Genomic DNA, 23,572 nt, shown 5'->3' with positions numbered 1-23,572 from the left:
CTCTGAAGGCACCGCCCACTTCCGTTGTTTACGACCGTTTCTACCATCCGATTGAGAAGCCGCGCACCTACAGTTCCTACTACTATCAAAGTCTCCTGTAAAAACTTGATGAGGGCATGTTCGTGGTGAGTTTGGACCGTTTGTTTTTTAAATAAATAAATAAATCATCGCACGTTGTTTTTTATTATGTGTGTAAATGTTTCTGCGCAACGAATGTTAAATCAGCCATTGGATATGGTGTAAGAGAGAGGAAGGGTCAGGTGTACACATGAAAGGGGAAACTCGTGGATTAACCCCACTGTCACATACCGACCGCAGCACTTACTATAAACTGTCTTCTTTTAAGTGGGTTTGTGATCCAGTGTTCACAGCGCTAGTAAGAAGCAAAAGAGATACCACGGCCTTGGTATTTTAAACATTATGTTACGTTTAACAATACCCTTCTCTGGATGAGAATTTCGGTTTATAGGGCCATGGTGGCTATATGCTTCATAACAGCCAAGTATGGCAAGCAAAACAGACAAGACTATGGACTCCGCATCCTACCAGATTATGCTTACCGCTTGGTACCGATTGCTGTATTTTGACTTTCTCAGGAATAAACTATTCGATCTGTATTGTTTTTGAAACAGGGGCTATTTTCAATTAATTTTTTTTAACATCCAGATTATGGATTTGCTAAATGTTACTTTCTGATAGGTTTGTAGTGGTGTAATAGGAGCTAATTCATTCTTACTTTATTCACATCATTGTTGTCACAACAGTTAATTTAGTGTTCAATATGGTATTCCTAAAAAAGTGTGTGGCATACACTGACGATGTCCAAAGAAGACAGTGATTTCAACGATATACTGTAGAAAAAAATACAAAGCAAGGGATCAAAATTTAAGCAAGGTTTTAATTACACGTTTAATGTAATGATCATAGATTGTACTGTTTACTAGCATTCAACCACCTACTATCTTTTATATATTAAATATTCTATATCTGCCTGGTTCCGTGTTAATTGAGATATATATATATATATATATATTGATTGGCTTATATTAATAAAATCATGCTAAATATTAAGGTATTATATATAATGTGGCACATGTGTCAGTCCTGTGTGTGTGCAGAATCCAGCTGTCTCAAACTTTGTACTATTTTTAATGTTCTGCATGTTTTGTGTAGGATAGATGGATATAATGACACAAACCGTCAATAACAGAAACTGTTTGCTATGCAAAGCATTTCTTGGTCACTGGGAAAAGGCTGCACATCATATGTGTATTCTCAGTGTTTTGAAGAAGTATTCAAAACCGTAACCAATTCTAAATTTTCACTTAAACAGCAGATTCAGCACTGTACTATTTTTATTTGGAAAAAAAAATAAAAATATATTTTTTAATGCGATATTGTTTTATGTTGGAGGAAAAAAGCCTAAGAAATTGAAAAGAGATATGCTACTTCTGTAAGTAGTAAATTCCTGTGTTGAGGAAGCTCCATTAAAATAATTGCCTAACAAGAGCATAGTCTGCCTTACATTTGTCATCCAGCAGTGAATCGCTAAGGTAACTGTTGACATTTTTAGGATTAACCCACCTACCACCATCTCTTATTTAGGTTGTGATTCTGTAGCAGAAAGTCTTTCTTCTGAATCAGTAGTAAATTCTTTAATGTACCGTTTGAATGCATTTTTGTTTAATCTGGACAAATTTCATGTATGATCTTTTTGACAAACGCACAGATTTAGAAGTATAAAATAGCATTAAAACCTTGAGTAAAATGTGATCATGTTTGTTTTGCTGACCTATAAAATATGTATATTGTTATGCAATCTTGAAGTAGGTAAAATTAATATTACTAGAACAAAAACAGTTACTAGTTAACCGTGCAACATTTAAATACACAAGTACTTATGTATAATGTTTAAATAGATATGGCTACTATAACAATGGACACTTTAAAAGTATAAGAGTGTAACATCTTAAATACAGTTAGGAAAACTAATTCCACTTCTGTAAGTGTAATCTAAAAATTCTTGCTAAATCCATAACAAAGGCAAAAACAGAGAATTTCAGCCTGAGAAAATTTAAGTGTAGTAAGGGCAAAATAACATGTTGATTAATTGGCTGTATCATAGACCAGCAATACCAGTGTTATTTCAGTGCCACATTGGGTTACCCTGTTTTAAATGAAAAGAATAGCACACACAGGGCACATGAAACAATTTATACTTTAACAATATAGTTTACAGTACTTCTCCAGTAGTGCATTATTCTATTCTTTAGTACTGTGTTGTTTGTTGGTTTATGGAATAAAATGGAGAGAATATCTTTTCATAGGTTCATTGGCTCAATATTGTTACATGTACAGAGCAAGTGTTACTTACATGTGCTATTCAAAGTGTACCACATCGCCACGCTCCAGCACCATGGCTAGTGACTGTAACAACCTTACCTCAAAACATCTGTCTTCCTTACATCAAATATTTGCATTCATTAGAACAATTTTGACTTTAACAGGCCATTCAGGAAAACAACACCAATCAACCCTATTAAACTAAAATGGAGATAGTCATTGATACGGTTTTATAAATATGACTACACAATCTCACCATTTAGAGTTAAATTGTAGAGCCACCCCTTCCTTGTATTATTAAAAGATAACATCTGTTAGATACTTTTGCATTCTTATGTGTTTTTATGATAAACGTAGTAGCAAATATGTTTTTTGGATATGAAAATATAATTTTAAAAATGCCACAAGTGTCATAACTTTTATCGATCTCAAAGTATAATATATTCACAAGGGGAAAAGCAAAGGATGGACAAAAGAGAGTATGTAACCCTTTCCATAGTGAACACTACTATAAACATTTTTACAGATAGATTAGACAGTACACCATGCAGTCTGCCATCTGCTTTTCAGTCTTCAAAGAGTAACATTACTCTGAACTTTAGTGACCAATATTAATTGTAATACCAATATGATTTGTATTTTGTATTTATTTTGTGAAACAGGTCTCTACAAAAACAGTTCCATCTGATATTAGGAGCAATCCGCACCAGAAGTTAGTAAGACTTCAGAATGATGAAGCTGCAGCTCAGACTACAGTTTCTGTTATGGACCATCTGCTTTTTAAAGCAGTATGCTGTTAAGTAGTTCCCTAAAGAACTGAATCATCTGCTGTTGCTGTACTGTGCCCCGTTTCATCTCAGTTGAACATTACATTTATTAGAACATGTACAATGGAGTGTGAAGGAAGCACTAAAGAACCTCTCAAAGATGTAACTGCTACCTGTGAAAATGTTAATGAGAATGTACAGCTGGGAGTAGACAGTGGTGCTGTGGTACAGCTGGAACAAAATACGGACAGCAATGGACAAGGTAGGAAACTCAACTGTTACACCAGTATATTCCAGAAAATAAAATGAATCATGTTCTGTTATAAATTTAGTGCTGCTAAAAGTGGAAAGTTTCCATTCCTACTGTTTTACCCAATGATATCACCAGAAGTACCCAGTCAGTACAGTGATAGTGCAAAAAAGTCCTGCGTATTCTGAAAAGAAAATTAAAAAAAAAAAAAAACGACACAAGCAACAACAGTGCAAAAAAGTCCTGTGTTTTCTGAAAAGAAAATTAAAAAAAAAAAAAAAACGACACAAGCAGTGGTAAATAAATAGATTTCTTATTGCAGTATCATTTACTGAGTAGATATAATAAAAGTCTCATTTGTATTAAGACATTTGGCCTATAAAGGCTTAGTGTGTATTCTTTGGTTTTAACAAATTTATGTTTTTCATTCATTATATTCTGATCATTAATGATTGCTCTTATCTCGGATTCAAGAGCTGTTGCACAGATTGAACATGTGATGTTTTCACTACAGTGAATTGATTTTTTTTTCTTCTTAGAGATCCTCAACATTTTGTTGAAAACTGGCTTATACCATTGCCAGAAATGTACTCGGGCCTTTTATACTGGCAATATTTTCTCTTCTCCTCTTTGCACTATGCTGCACTAGAGTCTAAGTAGAAAATGAACACCATCTATGGAAGAACAGTTTTATGTCTGTCCATTATGTACTGAGATATTCTTACTGCCTCATTTATTTAAAAAAATCTAAATGCACCATACTTTGTAGAAGGAGCTTCTCCTTTGTCTAGTGCTGAATGCTGGTTTTTACATCCAAAGTCAAGGGGAACTTCAGGAGCATTTCTGTTCTGTTCATTTACTTTAGCTAGTGCTATTTACTTTTTGTGTTGTGGGCTAACATTGTATAACACAATGGAGATGCATACTGTAATTATTCTAGTTTTCCTGCCATTAGTTGCAATTAGATTTTCTTTCTGCTTGCATTATGTTATTCTCTGACCATTTTAAAAATAATAACCTTCTTGTACAAACTGGAATATATATATGAGAGTGGTATTCTCACGGGCATGACTGCAGTAAATGCTTTTAAATGAGTTTCATAAATGTAGCCTTTTGCATTTTATAGTATATTTAAATGTACTTTCATTCACTACAATAATGATCATAATAGTTGTATTTAAGCTATTAAATAAGCTGTAGCTGTTGAATAAGGTCATTTAAACAGCCTTGTAACACTCCAGTTGTGTTCTTTATGTAAAGGTATGCTGAGTCTAAAGAAACATTACTGTTTGGAGTCAGATGGTATATTCAATTAAACTTAGTCATTGTAAAAAAACCCTAACTTAATAGCTGGCTTTTGGTGCAAAATAAATTGAGAGATTCTAGGTTATCCAAAGGTGTTTTCACTCAGTAATCTTTAGATAAACAACTTTCTTCTATATTTGTATTACTTAGTCACTTAATATTTGAAGCAGCTATCCTATATTTTGTGTTTGGTAGGACTCGCATAAAAAACTTTCTACTTAATTGTGACTATTTTTAATAATAATCATTACATATATGTATACTGATTATATATCGGTAATAAATATCATTAAATATGTTTTAATGTGCATATTTGCTGCATCAAAGCATATACTGAGTCTAAAGGTTGTCAGAATTGTTGATGATGACTTGTTTTTTTTGATACATAATATATTCCACTAATGATATTTTCCTATTGTTAGGAGAGACACAGTCCAGAAGGAATGAACCTACACAAACTGAATTAGTAGACGCTAAGGGAAACAGACAGCCGTTTGATTTTGGCAAGCCACTTGTGGAACAAAGCAATAAACCCAAAGGAACCATTAGTAAAAATCACTCAGAATTGCTACCTACAGATCAGGAGAAGGCAGAAATGCTTCCTCTAGCTACTGAAACAGCCTCTACCATCATAAGGCTGCCTTTTAAAGGTATTCTAGCATCTGCCTGTCTTAATACAGTTTTCATTGTTCTGAAAGTAAAACCTGTTTAGATATTGTGACAATGATATTTTCTTGGGATTAAAATAAAATTCTACTAGAGAAAGATCAGTTAAAGATTTTTGTATATGTAGCCATTTCTTTGTTTTGTTGCATTAGCTAGCTTATTAGCACATTCATTTATTTCATTTTTTTTCTAATAAAGAAAAATGTATTTAAATTGTGTAATCTTAATATGTTTCTGATACTGAACTTAGCCAGGTCTTCATGTGGATTTTAGTTGTAATGTAAAGTTGCCAGGCCAAACAAAGATACCAGCATTTGGTGTGTTAGGAGTATAAAGTGAGTCTGCATGTGTCAATGTGAAAAGTTACCAGTTAATATGCTTTTAGTTCAATTAGTCAAATTAAAGGGGTGTCTGGGGTCAGCTTTAGTAAATAGTGAAGGCTTACTGAAACTAGGCTAATCACTTAACCACATGACCACTCTGAAATTCTCACCACACAGGATTAAGAGGCACATGAATCAAAAATTAAAAGCTTTGGAGTTGTACTGATTCACAGGTAGATTGTAATTTTTCATTAATGCAGAATACATGGAACAATAGTGAATTTTCTGTGTCTGGCTTTTGTGGCTAAATCATTTCTAGAGTAAGAAAATGTTTGTCCAGAAATTCTCCCGGAGGTGTCTGTCATTCAGAATTGAGTATATGGCTCTACCACTAACCAAAAGAAAAAATAAAACTGCGTAGATAGCAAATTTCCCCATGGTGTCAATGAAATACTAACAAATCTTTACTCACTTAAGAGCACTGTTATATTACATATATTGCATTTGGCAGATAACAGCTTGATGATTATCAAGGTTTCTATGAACAGATGAGTGTCTTAACAAAACCAAATGTTACATCATTACATTAATACACCTCATATCAGTATCATGTGAATTTCCCCTTGGGATTAATAAAGATTTGGGATGAATAAAGTTTATCTAATCTAATCTAACAATGGTGTTTTTGCAGCAGAACCTGGCCAAATTCCGAGTGCTGAAGGAAGCAGAAATTCTGTTTTCTACTAGAAAATTTAACAAGGGAATATATAATTGGGCCATCTGTCACCCTCATGAAGCACAGCCATGTTATCCAAAACATTAATATCAAACATATATACAACAATGCAAAAGAATAACAATAAAAGGCAAAAATTGAACATTTTAGAATACAGAGCTTAAATCCTAACTCAATACCCTTGTATTGTGACATTTCATGATGGGAAACCCTCAAAAATACATTTGAAACAATTTGATATGTAAGAATGGACCAGAGTTGCTCCATAGTAATTTGAAAAACTTATTACAAGAGAGAGATGTTTTTTTATATTGTTTACTTTCAGGTGACTTTGTTTATAGAATAGCTGAAGTAAGTATGCAACCAAAGAAATATTATGCTATATTTTCAGTTACAGTTCATTTATATTAGGTTGTGAATATCTGATAACGTTCACTGTAAAAATTTAGAGAAATTATTTTTCCACTTTGTTTTATGTGCTGCCTTCCTCAAGCACTTTCTTAATAAGCAGTTAAAAATGTTTCTATCAGCATAAATAAATTGTCCGGTATGATTTTAAGAAACATTGTTTAATTACATACTGTACTTAATTAGTTTTAATTTTACCACTGTTTTAAAACTTTTTCCTTTTAAATTACAAAACTTACAAAAAGAGATGAATGTCACATTGTGTGTTCATTTTCATTTTATAAATAGAGACTGACCAAAGGAAGAATATGTCTCCACAATCTGCAAGGTCCAAGGCTAGGGCACTAAAGCAGACCCCTAGGTCTGCCAAGCCTCCTCCAGGAAAAGATAGGAGAACTGTAAACCAGAACAACGGACAGATGGAGTGTGAAGTGCAGCATACAGAAGAACAGAATGATGTTGAAACAGCCCCAGTCTCAAAGGAGAAACACTTCAAAGGTTGTGTAATTTTGTCTTTGATGTATTGCATATATACTGGCAGTTCAGTCTGCAGTTGTCAATCCTTTTGTGTATGGAAAGGAAAGTCACATTCTTCATTGTTTTGCTTTATTTCAAGAATACCTGCGGTGCTCAATCCCAATTCCGGAAGGACAGCAATGCCTACATATTTTCATTCTGAGCACGTCCTACTCTTAACTGGATTTCTCTTTCAGTGAAGCATGTTGTTTTTACCTTAGTTGTAACTTTACTTACTAATCTATATATTCGTAAAGAGATGGATGCTATTTTTATTGGACTTGACCTGAATTTCTTTTTTTTAAGAATTTTTGCTTCTTGTATCTGCTGAAATGTCTTACTTAAGTGGTTGTTTGTTAGTGAATAGTGTTGATCAGAGAAATATGCCATATTGTTTTTTTGCAGTGAATATGCTGTATTCACAGGTGACTGTATTTGCCAAATATTTTCCTGGAAATTCACTCTGTGGCCAGCTTAGACAAACTTGTTTTCCCCCCTCTGTGCCCCATGATGCACTGTCATCTCAGGGCAAAATCACACAGCTATAGTAGCCATGCACAAAACATTCCATATATGTATGTATGTATACTGTAAACATACCTTATTTTACTCTAATGGCTGATCTGCTACCTCTGTGTGTGATGTTACTAGTCCAGTTGGATTTGGACAAGGTTACTTTTAGTATTTCCATTTAAGGGGCACATTAGCTGATGATAATGAGATGTTTATGAAATTACTTTGTTGTTCTGCAAAGGTTTATTTTATGTTGCGTAATCCAACAGTGAAGACACATGCTATGCTCCTCCCTATGTAGCACACATCAGGTAGTGACAGGCACAGCCCCCCAAATATATAACACTGATCACTTCTATCACAACCCCCAACCTTCTACAACCGGTGCATAACACTGACATTTGTATCACAGTCTCTCTTGGGGTGCTGGTACACATTCATTATATGCTCCAGGCCAAATATTCTATATGATCAATTAGTGATGCAGTGCAGCCCCTACTCACAACAAACCTTAAAGGAGCCCTAACCTTCCCAGTGTCAGAAAACACCGGAGATCTTGTGAAATAATAATACCAAAAAAGATGTGCCAGCTGCATCTGATCTATCTATGCAGACAGTTCACACTTTATTCCATCAAAAAGATAACACCTTATAAATTTTAATACATCTTTTATTATTATTATTATTATTATTTATTTCACTGAAGTTTCACACTAAGATTTGTTTTGACTCAGTGCGTTTTCTTTTGTTTGTGATTGTTTATCATGGTTATTGTTTGCCTGAATCTTTTTTTGTTTGAGGCAGAGTGACACAGAGTCCCTCACGGCTCAAGTAACAATTTCGGCAATGATAAAGTATCTAATGTAGCTAGCTGGCAGATGCTTCTCTACCCCTTACGGACCCTCAAAATTCTCTTTTATCATTATAATTCACTCAAACCTAGTTCGATTTCTCCTCCCTTGTTGACTTGAATGGATTTTGTCAAGATCTTGGAAGTTCATGAATATTTCTGTGATTTTGCCAATCCCACGGTAAGGCAAACTTTGTGGGGTTCAAAAGTCATTACAAGTGAACACAGAAAAGGACATGACACAGAGACAAATGCTCCTTTTTAACATTGTTGGTCATCTGAACATTTATCTGCTTTTTAATTTTCCATATTTGAGCACAAGTAGGAGAGTAAATTACAGAAACAGTAAAATTAAAGTGTAATTCATACATTGTAATGTCTTCCCGACTTCAGAATGAGATCAGAAAATGGTCAGTTAATTTCAAAAGGCTTTTAGTTTAAAAGAAGTAATCTTTTTTTTTTTTTTTTTAAATAATGACTATAACCAAAGAACAGACACTAGATTCAAATAGCAACAATTGTAAAGAGTACCATCTTCTTTACCAACATTTCTACATTATTGATTATGAGTGAACAGAGTCTTAAAATTGCCGACCAAGACATTTCTAAGGAAACAAAAGTAAAAATATACTGATACTCAGTTTTTGGATCCACACATAAATGTAGAAGCTGGCAAAAAGCTGTATATTTAGTTGAAACAAACATCCACTAAAGACCAAACATGAAGACCTGCAAGAACCTCAGCCTTTCAGATCAAGCAAATAGGACTCTTGTGCTAAAAACCAGCAGCTTTGATCACATTAACCAGTGTTCATATGTTTGTTTATTTTCTTCTTCCAAATAGGGGATGTAGCTGAGGGCATGGAACATCTTTACCGTACCCATATCTGCCCTGAGTGTCGACGTTGTTTCAAGAAGCGAACCCATCTAGTGGAGCACATGCATCTTCACTTTCCAGATCCAAGCCTCCAATGTCCCAACTGCCAGCGCTTCTTTACCAGCAAAAGCAAACTGCATGTCCATCTTCTAAGAGAAGCTGGGCAAAAATCCCATCGCTGTCATCTCTGTGACTATAGTGCAGTAGAGCGCAATTCACTGAAGCGTCACCTGGCAAGCATGCATGAAGATGAAACCAATTTTTACTCTGACTTGTACCCCTGCCCTTCATGTGGAGAAACATTCCGGCTGAGTCATGCTCTTAAGGAGCATATGAAGTCTCATCACACTTTACCTGAGGAAAAATCCTTAGTTTGCTTCCAACAGAACTGCATCTTTGAAACACAAGATAAGAAGGAGTTTCAGAAACATCTGAAAGATGTTCACAAACTGAAGGCAATTGAGTGTCGCCACCATGCCTGCAGTGCTCTGTTTAAAACCAAAGATGAGATGGAGGTCCACTACCGCACCCATGCAGCTTTTCATTGCCCACATTGTGACTTTACTTGCTCTAATAAGCACACATATCGCAAGCACAAGCGCCAGGGGCACCCTGGATCAGAAGAGCTCTGTTGTTCTTTCTGCCCCTTTTCTTCCTTTAATCCTGTGGAGTTTACTGAGCATGTCAGCCGGCTGCATGCCAATGAAAAGACTCACACCTGTCCTGACTGTGGCTTTGCCACTGCACACAAAAGGGTTCTTGGCCGACACCGACTGCTTCACACTGGTGAGCTGCCTGTTCAAAATATAGAATGGGATACAATGTTTACTACTATTTTAATTAACTATTAATGCAGGATTTTGTTTTTTTAAGTTCATAAGTAATTGTCGTTGTTAAAGATCAGAATGGTTTTGTTAATCTCGTAAACAACTAAAACTTTTGTTGATTTTATCTATTTACTCTTATGTCTGATTAATACATTTCAGGATAGGCTTTAGAATTTTTTTATGTAGGCCAGTGGCTTTCACGTTTAGTCCCTGGGGGACCCCCAATTTGACTGTAGTTTTTAATTGGACTCCTGCCTTATTTATGTAACGTACATCTCACACTGCTGTATGCAGAATACAGAAAGAAGAAAGGCCAGCTAAATAGAGTGTGGTCATTTTGACATTGACTCACTGACTGTGAAGCTGATTTTGGGAACTACTGGTGTAGGCTGTTGTGCAATGTATAGAATTTAGAATGATTTAAAGGATAAGTTCAATGTTTTCCCAAGTCGAAGTTATTCCTTCACAAATCTCTTAGATATGCATTTGCTATGCAAATTGTGTTCTGAAGTTAAGCGTTTTGTATACATTTAAAAAAAAATACACAGCTAGTCCTGCTTTATTTTTTAATACAATTGGCCCAATGCAGCATGGAACTCCAACAGAAAATAAAAAGCATAACCAAAATGGTCCTCTTTGAGCTTCAATAAAAAAAAACATGCTGTCCATGTTTCCAGCACGTTTGTGACAACAGAAGGGATCTTTTATAATTCTTTTATATGGTTAGATAACAGTTACAGAGATCGGAAGGACAACTTGTCTCTGTAAAAATTGCACTTACAGCTTAAAACATACAGTTCTAATAACAGAAAAAAATCTCTGTAATCCTTCTCATCAAATATAAAGTTTATAAAATATAACATCCCATTTCTCTACAGAAACTTAATGAGCACATGAAAGTAATAAATACTTTTATAAAAAATGCAGAGAAATGTCCTACTTAATTATTGCTTTCTTATGAAAATATTTATTACAGTGAAAAGCAAGTTAATGTTCTTAATGTGCCTCATGGCAATGTACATTTATGTAGGTCCTAGAATTTTAAACATTCGCTTGTCAGTATTAAGCAATGTTGTCAATGTGAAATATCGTAATATCAAATTTTTGATGGACAAGACTATTACCAATTTAATGTTTAAGGACTTTTTCAGAACTAAATTTAGATGTTTTACCAATGTACGTTTGTGTATTATGCAATGCATCAGGGTGTTTTCAGTATTAGTGTGAAACCCCTGTACATAATTAGAGAAAGATTTAAGGTGTTTTGAGTAGGTGTAGAAGATTGGCACATTTTTGCTTAAATGGGTATGATTTTAACATATGCATATAAAAAGGGAATAATACAATCCAGAGTGAAATCATAGTACTTCAGAAATTATAGCATAAATAATTGCAGTTTTATTAAATCATCACCAAAGTCTGAAGAGAGTATGAAACTGTGAGATGCTTGGCAATTGTGACCCCTTGTCTCCATCATCAATAGGTGTATACTTTACTGTATCCATTTTATATTGTTTAATTAAACTCCTTGTGTAATTTCTTTTCATGTGCTGCTTAACAAGTTCATGATTTAATTTTGTATTCTTTTTTTCTATATTTTTTCCTAGGAGAGAAGCCTCACAAGTGCAGACTTTGTGAGTTTAGTTGCCGGGATGTGAGTTACCTGTCTAAACACATGCTGACTCATTCCAGTGATAAGAACTACATGTGCTCTGAATGTGGTTATATTACAAAATGGAAGCATTACCTCAATGTTCACATGCGAAAGCATATTGGGGACCTCCGGTGAGTTCTTCGTAGTTTAGGAGCTGTTTACCCCCAATTATGTATTAGAGTAAGAAGTTTAGTGTTTCACAGAGCATTTTACATTTAATGGCCTATTACGAGAAAAATATAAATTTGTCCTATGATAGATTGGTACCATGTACCAGTTTCAATCATATGCCTGATGTTGCTGTGTTAGGCAGTAACTCCATGTGATTGTTTTAAGCGGGCTTGAATGAATAGATGAGAAACCTAACTTAATATTCCCAGACCTTGCTTAATCAAATTCACAGTCTCGAGTGCTGGAGTTTAAAGTGACAGAGAGAGAGATGTTGGGAGCATGCACGAATACAATGCGTTGCCGCAACTGCCACACAACAACAATGGGTGACACCTCAGCGCTACACTAGTTCAGCTTCACACTAGTTCAAATGGAACAGTGTGAGGTGTTTTTTAAAATAGGGTTGGAATGACAATCCTGCCACCAACCCCCAAGTTTTTCCTGCAACTTGGAGGACCTGCTTTCCGAGCTGGATAGCAGGTTAACGTCATACACAGGACAGAATAATTGCAAGTTAAGGTCCTTGCTTAAAGGCCCAGTATTTGTCAAATATCATGGAAGAACCTGGCAGGACACACAGACACAGGGGTCCAGTTTAGAAGCACCAGTTACTGTAACATGCAGACATGAAGAATGTGGGATGCCAGATGCATAAGACTATTGTGCTATACATTTTGAGTGTTAATACTGTTTAGTAACTGCAAATTATGTACCTTGTGGCAGGCTTTCTGTTTTTTCTTTTTATGCAAATAGAATTATTGATTTTTTTCCCCCTAGGTACCAATGTAATGAGTGTTCGTATCGCTGCCATCGGGCAGATCAGTTGAGCAGTCACAAGCTCAGACACCAGGACAAGACCTTGATCTGTGAAGTCTGTGCATTTGCTTGCAAGCGTAAATATGAGCTGCGAAAACATATGCGTGTGAAACACTCACAGGGCAACACTCATCAGACACCATTTCACCAGTGCCAGTACTGTAGCTATCGAACTCACTATCGTCAAGCCCTGCTAAACCATGAAAACTGCAAGCACACAAGGCAAAGAGAATTCAGTTGTGCATTATGTGCCTATCGAACATTCAGCAATACCAGCCTATTTTTGCACAAAAGGAAGGTCCATGGTTATGTACCTGGAGATAAAGCCTGGTTAGAAAACTATGCCCGTCATGAAATGAACAACAACACATCAGATATTTTTCTTAGGATCAGTGAAAGCCATGATTCCCCTGTTAAACTCATGAAGTCTACTGATGATCACCTGCTTAATTCCAATATTGCTGATACAGAATGTGCTGTAGATTCAGGAACATCAGAAAATCTGCCAGATCAAGAGCAACAAATTGGAGTTGGTTGCATAGAAGAGTCTAAAACAGAGATGCATGAGTCCCAAACAAAACTATGCAGTGAAGAATCCCCTCAAATCTGTGATGCAGAAACCAGTAATCAGGTTTGGTCCTCAGAGACCTGTCAGACTGTCGAATCTTGCCAAGAAATAGTTGTAACAGACAAGATTGTTCTTGAAGTTCCTTCAGATAACCAGATGGAATGTTACAGCATTGTAATGACTCCAATTTCCACCGTTCAGCTTGATACTGATAATTTTACAATGGATAAGGAGGGAAGCAAAACTTTATTAACAGTGTCAGGTGCTGTGGAATATCAGAGTGATAAAGATATCAAAATTGCATCCATAAGCGAAATCAACCAAAATGAGGAACTGGAGGAAGAGGAAATGGAGGTTGTGCCCGAAACTGAGCATGAGGATCAGTGTGATGCCTCACAAGGCAGAGTATTTACTTTAGAAGTGGAGCTTAACCAGACTGCAGTGGAAAAGAACAAGGTCAACATGGATGGTAGCCCGCAGTGTCTGTCAGGAAGTCATACATGTGATGTGGAAGAGATGGAAGGGGTGGTAGATATTAATTTAGACAGTTCAAAAGATCCATCAGCTATGGGTAAAGGTCAGGAGAAAAGCAATCATTTGCAGTCCGACTGTTTGATTAAGGCCTTGAGAAAGCAAGATAAAGAACAAGCAGAGGCATTAGTACTTGAAGGAAGAGTTCAGATGCTTGTTGTCCAAACTAGATCAGCAATATTTAGATGTGACAGGTGCACATATGTGACACGTAAACAGTCATCACTGATTTTGCACTGTCAGTCTGCTTGCCGTGCAAGGAAGGTTACTTTCAACTGTGAAGAATGTGGTGCAATTTTCAAACAGCAGCGTGGTTTGGACTCACACAGGTTAAGAAAATGTCCTGCTCTCTCCAGAAGGGGCAAACGGCTTACTAGGCTAACACCAACTAGTTCTGAAAAATCAATAGCAGATGACAACTCTACAGCAGTTCAGTCTGGAGAAACAGAAATGGAAGCCATACAGTTGAATGTAGGACTGATCAAACCTGGCACAGTTGGAAACCGTGAGATGAAAGCTACTGAAGACAAAGGTGAGCATTCAGCCTTTACTTCTGTTATGCCTCAGACCAATGGAAATCAAGAGCAACAAACCAAAACAGAGCAGCAGACGTTACAAACAGCCAATGCAGCAAGAAACACAGTTGTTTCCGTTCGCAAAAAGGTCACCATGGATTCCTCTGACTTCAAAAACAAGATGAAGAATTCAGTAATGTATCATCAGGAGGGTAAAAAATTTAAATGCAGCAGGTGTTCTTTTATGTGTTCCCGCCAATCAGCCATTGAACGTCACTTCAGCACTTTCCCTCATCAGACCTTTACTGAAACAGTGCTACATAGAGGATTGGAGGCATCCAAGAAAGGGCAAGTGCCACAGAATGTTGGGAACATTTTAGGGGATGGTACAGGCAGTGAAGAAGATGAGAAGAATGAAACAACAAAGAAAAACCGCCGTTTCTCCTGCCGCAGCTGTTCGTTTACATGCCACCAGAAGAGAGCCCTGGAAAGTCACGTAAAACGTGGCTGCCTCAAACCAAATGAAATTCAGTGCCAGCTTTGTTCCTTTGTAGGCAAATCAAAAGTTTCCCTTCTCCGTCACAGAGAGTTGCACAGTAAGAAAAAACATCAGCCTGTTGTAGGGGGCAAGAAGCCTCTTCTTCATTGTGAGCAGTGCCCGTTTACCTGTAAGCAGGCTCGCTGTTTGCTCCAGCATGTTGCTCTTAAACATGAAGGTTTGAAACCACATAGATGTCAATTCTGTGATTTCAGCACAACCCGCCGCTATCGCCTTGAAGCCCATGAGTCATTGCACACTGGCATTGGACGAATTTGCTGTGAACAGTGTGGTCAGACATTTGGCACAAACTCAAAGTTGAGGCTTCACCATCAGCGTGTTCATGAGAAGCGGCCAACACATTTCTGCCAGCTGTGCGATTACAGTGGTTACAATGGTAATGACATAAGCCGACACACTCTTAGCTGCCATACAGGAGATTTGTTACACACATGTACAGAATGTTCAGCCAAGTTTAGTTCAGAAACCGCACTGAAACAGCATAGTCAACGAAAGCACCAGAAGTCTACTAGCCTCACATGCACACAATGCAGCTTCTCATGCCACAGCCAAGTAACTCTAAAGTGTCATCTACAGCGCAAGCATCCACAATTGCAGTGTTCTACTTGTCAAGTCTCCTTTGAAACCCGAGAAGATTTAGAGGAACATCGTAAGACTCATTTTAGCCAACGATGTCCACTGTGCCCTTTTGCTGCAAGGGAACGCCAACTGCTTGCTCAGCACCTGCTTGAAAACCATGAGGATGGTCCACTTACTGAGAAACCCCTGAAGTGTGCTGCTTGTGAGTTTGCCTGCAGTCACCAGTTGGTATTTGAACAACATGTGCGGTCTCATGGGGGTACCCGCCTATACAAGTGCAATGATTGCCAGTACACAACACGGAATCGGCAAAAAATCACCTGGCATATGCGCATTCACACTGGAGAGAAGCCATACCAATGCAGCCAGTGCAGCTACGCCTGTGCAGATCCTTCACGCTTAAAGGTTAGTACTTAAAATAACCTTGGGATGTGCCATCATTTCCCTTTCTCTTCTTCGACAATGATAAATCAGTTTATAGTCAAAGCCTAAAAATATTACTGTTAAGTGTATTGTAATCCAACACACTTTGCTATGAGCAATTTGGATTATAATAACCCACTTTTTAGGTGTTACGTAAAGTGAAATGATTTGGTCTGAGAATCCTTTAAATGTTTTTTTTTATTTTACTGGCATTGTAGGTTTTATAATACAGTCTGAGCACCCACACATAGACTTGGAGAGCTTTACAGGAACCCATAACTCTGGCCAGTCCACAACAGACAACCATACCTTCTTGCCAAATGTTGTACTCCCAAGCTCAATTTTACCAGGATTCCCACCTGAACAAAGCTTTATTTCCACTTAATAGGGTTTCTTCTTGTCCCACCTAGAACTACGTTCAGGTTAGGGGTCGACTTCTACTTGGGCCAGGGACCCCAAGGTAGTACTTCACCTAATGGCTTCTGGTGTCCCCCATGTATGCACTCATCGTTAGCTGTAAAACCTCAGGACTCCCTGGCAGACTGTTTAGCTGCAAGCATTTGAGTGACAGCACAGTCATGTAGGAAGTCATGGGGGTTGATGTGTCCTCTGTCCTCATCTAGGAGAAGTCAGTACAGCTCTTTATCCCAGCAACCAGAGGGTCACTTAACTCAGGCAACTGCTAAGCAAGCTGCCTTCTAGTGCCCTAGAGGAACCTTACACATTTTCCCAGGTCACTCTTTCCACTAACCTATGGTGATGCCACTGCTTGTAGGTACTTGGAGCATCCAATAAACATGTCAGACATACAAATTGCTTTACCACCAGTGGAGTATACATAACACACTAGCATGTCAACTCACAAATACCTTGCCAGTACATGTGTTCTTTGGCATGACAAGACCCAGAATAAACCTATCCTTGTTCTGCATTGTTGTCTAATCTCGGCAGTAGTGCTTCTGACCAGTACTGACAATTCTTGCTTATGTATCATAATTAAAGGCATCACAATACATTACAGGGAACAATACAATGAAATACAGATGTATAATTTCTGTTTCTCCCTAATTTAATAAAAAAAATGTATTACCACTTATTGATAGGCCACATTTCACTAATTTCACCTTTGCTCTGCAGTTTTTAACTTTCTGCTGCAGTAATTTCATTTTGTGCAATTACATTTAAAAAAATAAAGAGATTTTTTTAAAAACACACAAAAGTGATACTTTTTTTATATACTTTGCCCATGTAGTTTGTAGTTGTGGCTGAGAAAGCTTCCAATCTCATGTTTTCATGCAGAATAGGTTTGATTTAATAAAAGATATAATAGAATGATGTCAAAAGCGTCAATAAGGGAAAAATAATCTAACGTCCACACGTCAGTTATCCAGTTGCACAAAACATACAAAACTCATGCTTTTTTTGTAATGTTAAATATATACTTCTGGAATAATCAACACACATAAACAAATGGTAATGACTATTTGAGTTGAAGACAGGACACCTCCCAAACCCCTTATTCTTAGGTCAAATGAACAAATAGAGAACAGTTTTTTGTCCTATGGCCACTAGGCAGTGTGTCAGAGCCTTCAAATGTCAACACACAGCCCTGGGTTTGAATAAAGTTATTTTATTTGTAACTGTACTTTAACAGGCTTCTTTTAATCAGCCCAGTATAATCCAATCCAGTTTAGTCCATCCTTCCATTTTCTCTCCTTCAACTCTTCTCCAGCATACTCTGTCCACCTCCTTCTGACTCCTGCTCCCTGGGTAAGGCATACTGACGCCTTTCACACTGGGCAAGGGTGTACTTTAGATAAACTGAGGCATTACGGATCACACAGAGCAGCAAAAAAGTAGGGAAGACTCCCCTGGGGCACCCAGCAAGGCTGTCTTCCCAGACTACATCTTCCATTAACCTTTGCAGGAGCTAATCTGGGGGCAGGCCAGTGGAACACCACCACCTAGTCCACTGGGAGATTGTTTGCCCCAGCGTTTGAGCCTCCCATTATCCTGAGGCAGGGAGCAGCATTTGCCCTGGCTGGGATGCTTGGTAAACCATTGATGATGTGTAAGAGATTACTCTTCATATAAGGTTGTAAATGTGTTGCATTAGGGATGAGTAAATTAGATGTGGCTTATTTTTGGTTTCCTGGTTTTTACATAGCCATTTCATTGATGATCACCATTAAAGAGTAAAATTCTGCTCGAAATGGTTAATGTTTAGGAGCAGGCCCATTTAAATTTGACTGTCAGTCCAGCTGCATCTCATTGAACTATGAGAGGAAACCAGATTAACCATAGGAAATCGTTTTAAGTGCAGGCAGAAGGCCACTCCTATAGGAATAAAAATAGAGTCCATGCACTGTGGTGGTATATACAGATGCTGGATGGATTTTGTCCGCTCATTATTCATCATTTGCAGTATGAGCAGATGTACAAAATGAGTCAGAAATGTTCTTTCAGTTTTCATCCTTAGTTATTACAAGTGATAAAATGAATTTCTGCCCTTTATCAGCTTCTTCTTTATGAGTCTTGATTCATATGATCTCCTTGTTAAAGGTGTACTTTGAGTATTTTTTCATGATGAATATTCTCTTCTGTCTCCAGTCATGAGGTTGTGATGTACTGAAGATGCAAGGCTTTGATGGAACATTCATATTATGTGCAGTTTTCTGGTGAAAAAAATTTTTTTGAATAATGTGTAATTTATTATCTCTGTTGTAGTACCACATGCGGACACACCAGGAAGAGCGGAAATACCTTTGCCCAGAATGTGGATACAAGTGTAAATGGGTGAACCAGTTAAAGTACCACATGACAAAACATACGGGTGAGTCTGATTGTTTACAGTTCCAGCCTTGGCCCTGTCACATTTAATTTATTTTCTAAAATTATGATTAATAGAGAATTTTACCTTAATTTGTTTTTTATTACATTTTAGCCTTTATGACTAATGAACTAACTGAAATTGAAGCTATTAGTTTACAACTCCTATAAAGTTTATTTTAAAATTAAATGTAGTGAAAAACTACTTATTAATTAAAAAATACATTTAGTTAATAGTGTGCTGTGAAGTAAATAACATCCAATCCCCTTTTCTAACTCCAGTACAAGCCCCAGAAGATGTATGGTACGAATACTGGCAGTTGTGCCAATCAACATATTTCTACCAAATAACAAGATTAAAACAGAACTTTATTAATTGGTTTCTGTTAACGGATTTGTCTGATTAAATGTGTGATTTTGCCCAATTTTAGCATACCGTCCACCACATTTGCTTCTTGTCCTAAGGCTATTTCACATTACAGTAGATGACTTTTCCAGCAATTTTCAGTCGTAGCCTTCATTTACCTATTCAATGAAGCCAGCCATCTAATTTGACATCATCAAAGACTGAGCCCAACTAGTCTGCAACTGACAAGGATAAAATCCAACATGTTTGATTCTCTTGTTGGTCAGAGGGGTGGGCTGTGTATGCAGGAGAGCTGACCTCTAAATGAATCAATGAATGCTCATCCGGAAGTAAAATGCATAGAATATAACAATGTGGAATAAGGAATATGCATGTTTTGAAACTTACAAATGAAAGAGAAGCTCGTTTGTCTGATGCATCGTATTTTTCATCACATAACAGAATGGAGAACAGAGTTAAAGGAAAGAGATTACTGCTGAACTCGCTGCAGCTATTAACCCTTCATAAAGTGCCACTCAGTCAAGCAACACGCTAATTAAATTTACCCTTCATCACATGCATACCTAAAATGTCTCTTCAGTTCTTTTCACTTGATTGCATGCTATGCAAGTGCAACTTCCACCTCACTAGCTGTCCATAGACACCCGGAGCACACGTGTGTACAGTGTACAATGTTACTGACCCTAGCAGGCAACATCATTGCAAAAAAAAAGACAATACTAATGTGAAAAATTTTAAATAATGATAACATAATATTATTAAAAATACAATTCAATTGTATTTAAATTTTCGAAAATGTTGTCTCCAGGAATTCAATCATGAAATGTATATATAGCCCATTTGCTATTAAGTGCAGCCAACAGAAAAATGGATATAGAAAAGTTGGGAGTATTCACAGTTACATCCTGACGAACCGCATCAGGATCCCAATTTAGGACACAAGTGTAGCCGTGTAACAGCACCATTCTAATTCGAATGGAATGGAGCAGTATTTTTTTATTTTTTTATTTTAAATATGGTGGCTGGAGTGCCAATACTGTCACCAACACCTGACTTTTCTTTGCAAGTTGGAGGACCTGCTTGCTGGCTGGATGCAGGTTAACGTCATACTCGGGACAGAGCATTTGCAGGTTAAGAGGCTTTGCTTGAGAGCTTAATGCAGTGGAATTCTGGCATTTACGGGATTCAAAACTGCAACCTTTCGATTGCTGAGGCAAATCCCTAGCTTCAGAACCAACACTCTTCCTATATATATATATATATATATATATATATATATATATATATATATATATATATATCTCTCTTCTGGTTCGTCCTGCTTCCTCTTTAAACCCGGTCCCGCCCACACAGCATTTCTCGATTCCTATTCCTCCTCTTCCAAACCCTTCCCAATGCTGCCTGTGGCCTCCCATACATCCCCACGGCGCTTTTCTCGAGTCCTATTCCTCCTTCGGACTATCATGTTCCCCGCTCCTCTCTCATGACCCCATTGTTGTCACGTCACCACCCAGTATCTAGCCTGACCGCATGACCTTTCACTTTGGCCATGTCTGTGCCTGGGAGTCTTTTTCCATAGCCTACTACAGGAAGGTACTCTCTCGACCATTGGCATTGGTTTCACTCCTTGCTATTTTCGTTATACTGCGGCGGTTGTTTCCTAAGCCTGTTATAAAATGAACAACAGTATCTTCTCTGTCAACGAGTTTTTGTACAATGTCATCTGTATTCCGGTATCCGGCAACTGCCTGTTCCTATCAGTGGGTTATTTCTTGACACAAACGGTTGACAAAGACAATGCACTCTCACTACAACATAGGACAGTAGATTTCATTGCATCACATTGGGATAGATTTGGAGACATTCTTCCTGTTGTTCTTTCCAACGCAAGTCGAGTTATCACAACAAGTCAGGAGTACTATCAATACATGGCAACATCTGGAGTTTAAGGTGGTGAAGCTGAAATTCAAGCTCTTTCTGAGATTAGATCTTTCGACTCATTATCGTCGTCTCCAGCAAAGCACCTGTTCACAACTGCGTCTTCTAAGAAGTATTTCTTTCTTCTTGATTTCTGAATTCCTTTCTCACTGTTTTCTGTTCCTATTCTTACACCGCCGTATGCTACGGCTGGCGTCGGCTAGTATATATATATATATATTACATATATAACAAATATATAATAATATATAGAAAGAACTTAATAAAATGACAAACACAAAAAAATTCTTTGGATATGGCTTTTCGGTGAGGTGGCTTTCCCACTTTCACATACCCTGATACCACCAAGTACTCTTCCTCATACCTTCTATTTCTCTCACAGCCTGGACAGTGAACCTTTACCCAGCACACCTCTAGAATTATTGTGTCAGTCCATGATAAGCACCTTTTATGGCTTGGCCTTTTGGGTCCAGTCAGTCTTATACAGCCACAGAGTCACCCTTTTAGAGTGCAGTATACTGAACCCTTTTAGGGTGAAGGGGGGTGGTTGGTGCAGGGTCTCTATTGTCTAAAAATTAAATTCCCCTTCTGTCTTCTCCTGTTATTAGGGTGTTGCCATCCTTTCAAGCGTGCCTCCCACTCCCAGATATTCTTGAAGTTTTACTTGTGGGAGATGCAGCAGTCTCAAGGGCAGGACATACTGCTCCATAGTGTGCAGAGGTGCACTATGTAAAGGCCATTGTGGGCTTATCACTTTCTCCTAGAGGTTCCCACTGGCATTATTGTCTGCATTGTGCCAACTAGGTTGTGAACTCTGATCCTGAAAATACTATATATTTGCAGACCTAATAAAAACAGCAAAGCTGAAGTATCAGTTTGTGATCATCTATGACTTTTTTTTTATATGCCAGAAGCCTTTTTTTTTTTACTTTTTTTTAAAAAGTGGCCAATTTAAATTCACCCTGATCCTTTTCTCATTATTCAGTAAATTTTGCAATGGAACTCTCAGTAATTTGTTTTCAAGACAATCTTTGAACCGTTCACTGCCTCTGCAAAATCATAAAACATTATACCATCTTTATTTTTCTAACTGAAAGAATATTTTTGAGCTAGTTTATTCTTGCTAGGTTATCAAGTGCCAACTGAAAACAGGGTGCCTATGATAATTCATCAGAAAAATGCAGCTTGACTGCTTGATGTTGACATAGTCAACAAAAAATTGCAAATGTGCATGCTTCTACTCAAAAGTGTTTTATCTCTTATGTTCACTTGGCCTTTATTTACAGGTGCCAAACCCTATGAGTGTGAGGAATGCGATTACTGCACCAACAGAGCAGATGCCCTTCGGATCCATCGTGAGACCCGCCATCGTGAAGCTCGTTCATTCATTTGCGAACAGTGTGGCAAGGGTTTCAAGACACGCTTTCTTCTCAAAACTCACATGAAAAAGCACAGTGACGATCGCCCTTACGTGTGTCGGGTGTGCTTGCGTGGCTTCCGGTGGGCTGCTGGGCTGCGGCATCACTACCTTACTCATACTAAACAACATCCATTTTACTGCTTGCATTGTTCCTATCGGGCTAAGCAAAGGTTTCAAGTGGTGAAGCATCTTCAACGACACCACCCGGAGATGATTGATGGCAAGGACCCCCAGCAAGGTGTGGGGAAGGACCCTGGGTCCCAACTTGTGCTGCAGCAAGCTCGACTAAAAGTGGCGAAAGATACTGCTGGTCCCGAAGCTCAGGAGCATGAGCTAATGCATGATGGGAAGGGCTGAACAGCACAATTGAACCAGTGGTGGCCAAATTGAAATGAATTCACCTTGAGGAATTCAGGCTCAAACTGTTCAAAAGTTATACTTTATTGGTTATTGTACAAAATTTGATTTCTGATTTGTTTATGTCTGTAGAATAGTATTTCTTTATTTGTATTTGTTTAACCTGTTTTTGAACCAGTTAATTGGAAAACAAACTGACATGTATATTTAGTTATATTTAAATTATAAAAATATAGTCCTATGAAGCTAAAAAAAAACAATTTCAGAGTCTTCAGGCTGGTTACCAGCTGTGTTTTCTCAGTTGCCTTTGCTTTCAGGTATCAGGAGAGCCTGACATACAAGTGCCATGATGTAAAGGCAAACCTCAAGCTTAAATGGCATTTTGGTTTCATAAAGTAGGATTGTTGTTTTAGTATTCAAGAAAGTATGATTATAAATACACACATCAAAAACAAAGTACATGG

General features: G+C 37.5%; 1 protein-coding gene across 1 annotated transcript; it reads left to right on the top strand.

Moving 5' to 3' along the window:
• The first annotated feature begins 26 nt into the window (after window positions 1-26).
• On the top strand, window positions 27-23,306 carry znf142 (zinc finger protein 142). Its single transcript, XM_039756493.1, has 9 exons — window positions 27-125; window positions 3,006-3,372; window positions 5,088-5,315; window positions 7,087-7,296; window positions 9,522-10,340; window positions 11,989-12,166; window positions 12,984-16,179; window positions 18,925-19,030; window positions 22,618-23,306. The coding sequence occupies exons 2-9, from the start codon at window positions 3,234-3,236 to the stop codon at window positions 23,106-23,108; spliced, it is 5,367 nt and encodes a 1,788-aa protein (XP_039612427.1). The 5' UTR covers window positions 27-125; window positions 3,006-3,233; the 3' UTR covers window positions 23,109-23,306.
• Window positions 23,307-23,572: the final 266 nt, after the last annotated feature.

The sequence above is a fragment of the Polypterus senegalus genome, chromosome 6 (genome assembly GCF_016835505.1).
Source record: "Polypterus senegalus isolate Bchr_013 chromosome 6, ASM1683550v1, whole genome shotgun sequence".
Lineage (NCBI taxonomy): Eukaryota > Metazoa > Chordata > Cladistia > Polypteriformes > Polypteridae > Polypterus > Polypterus senegalus.
Note: the sequence above shows the minus strand (reverse complement) of the source record. Positions and strands in the feature narration are given on the sequence as shown.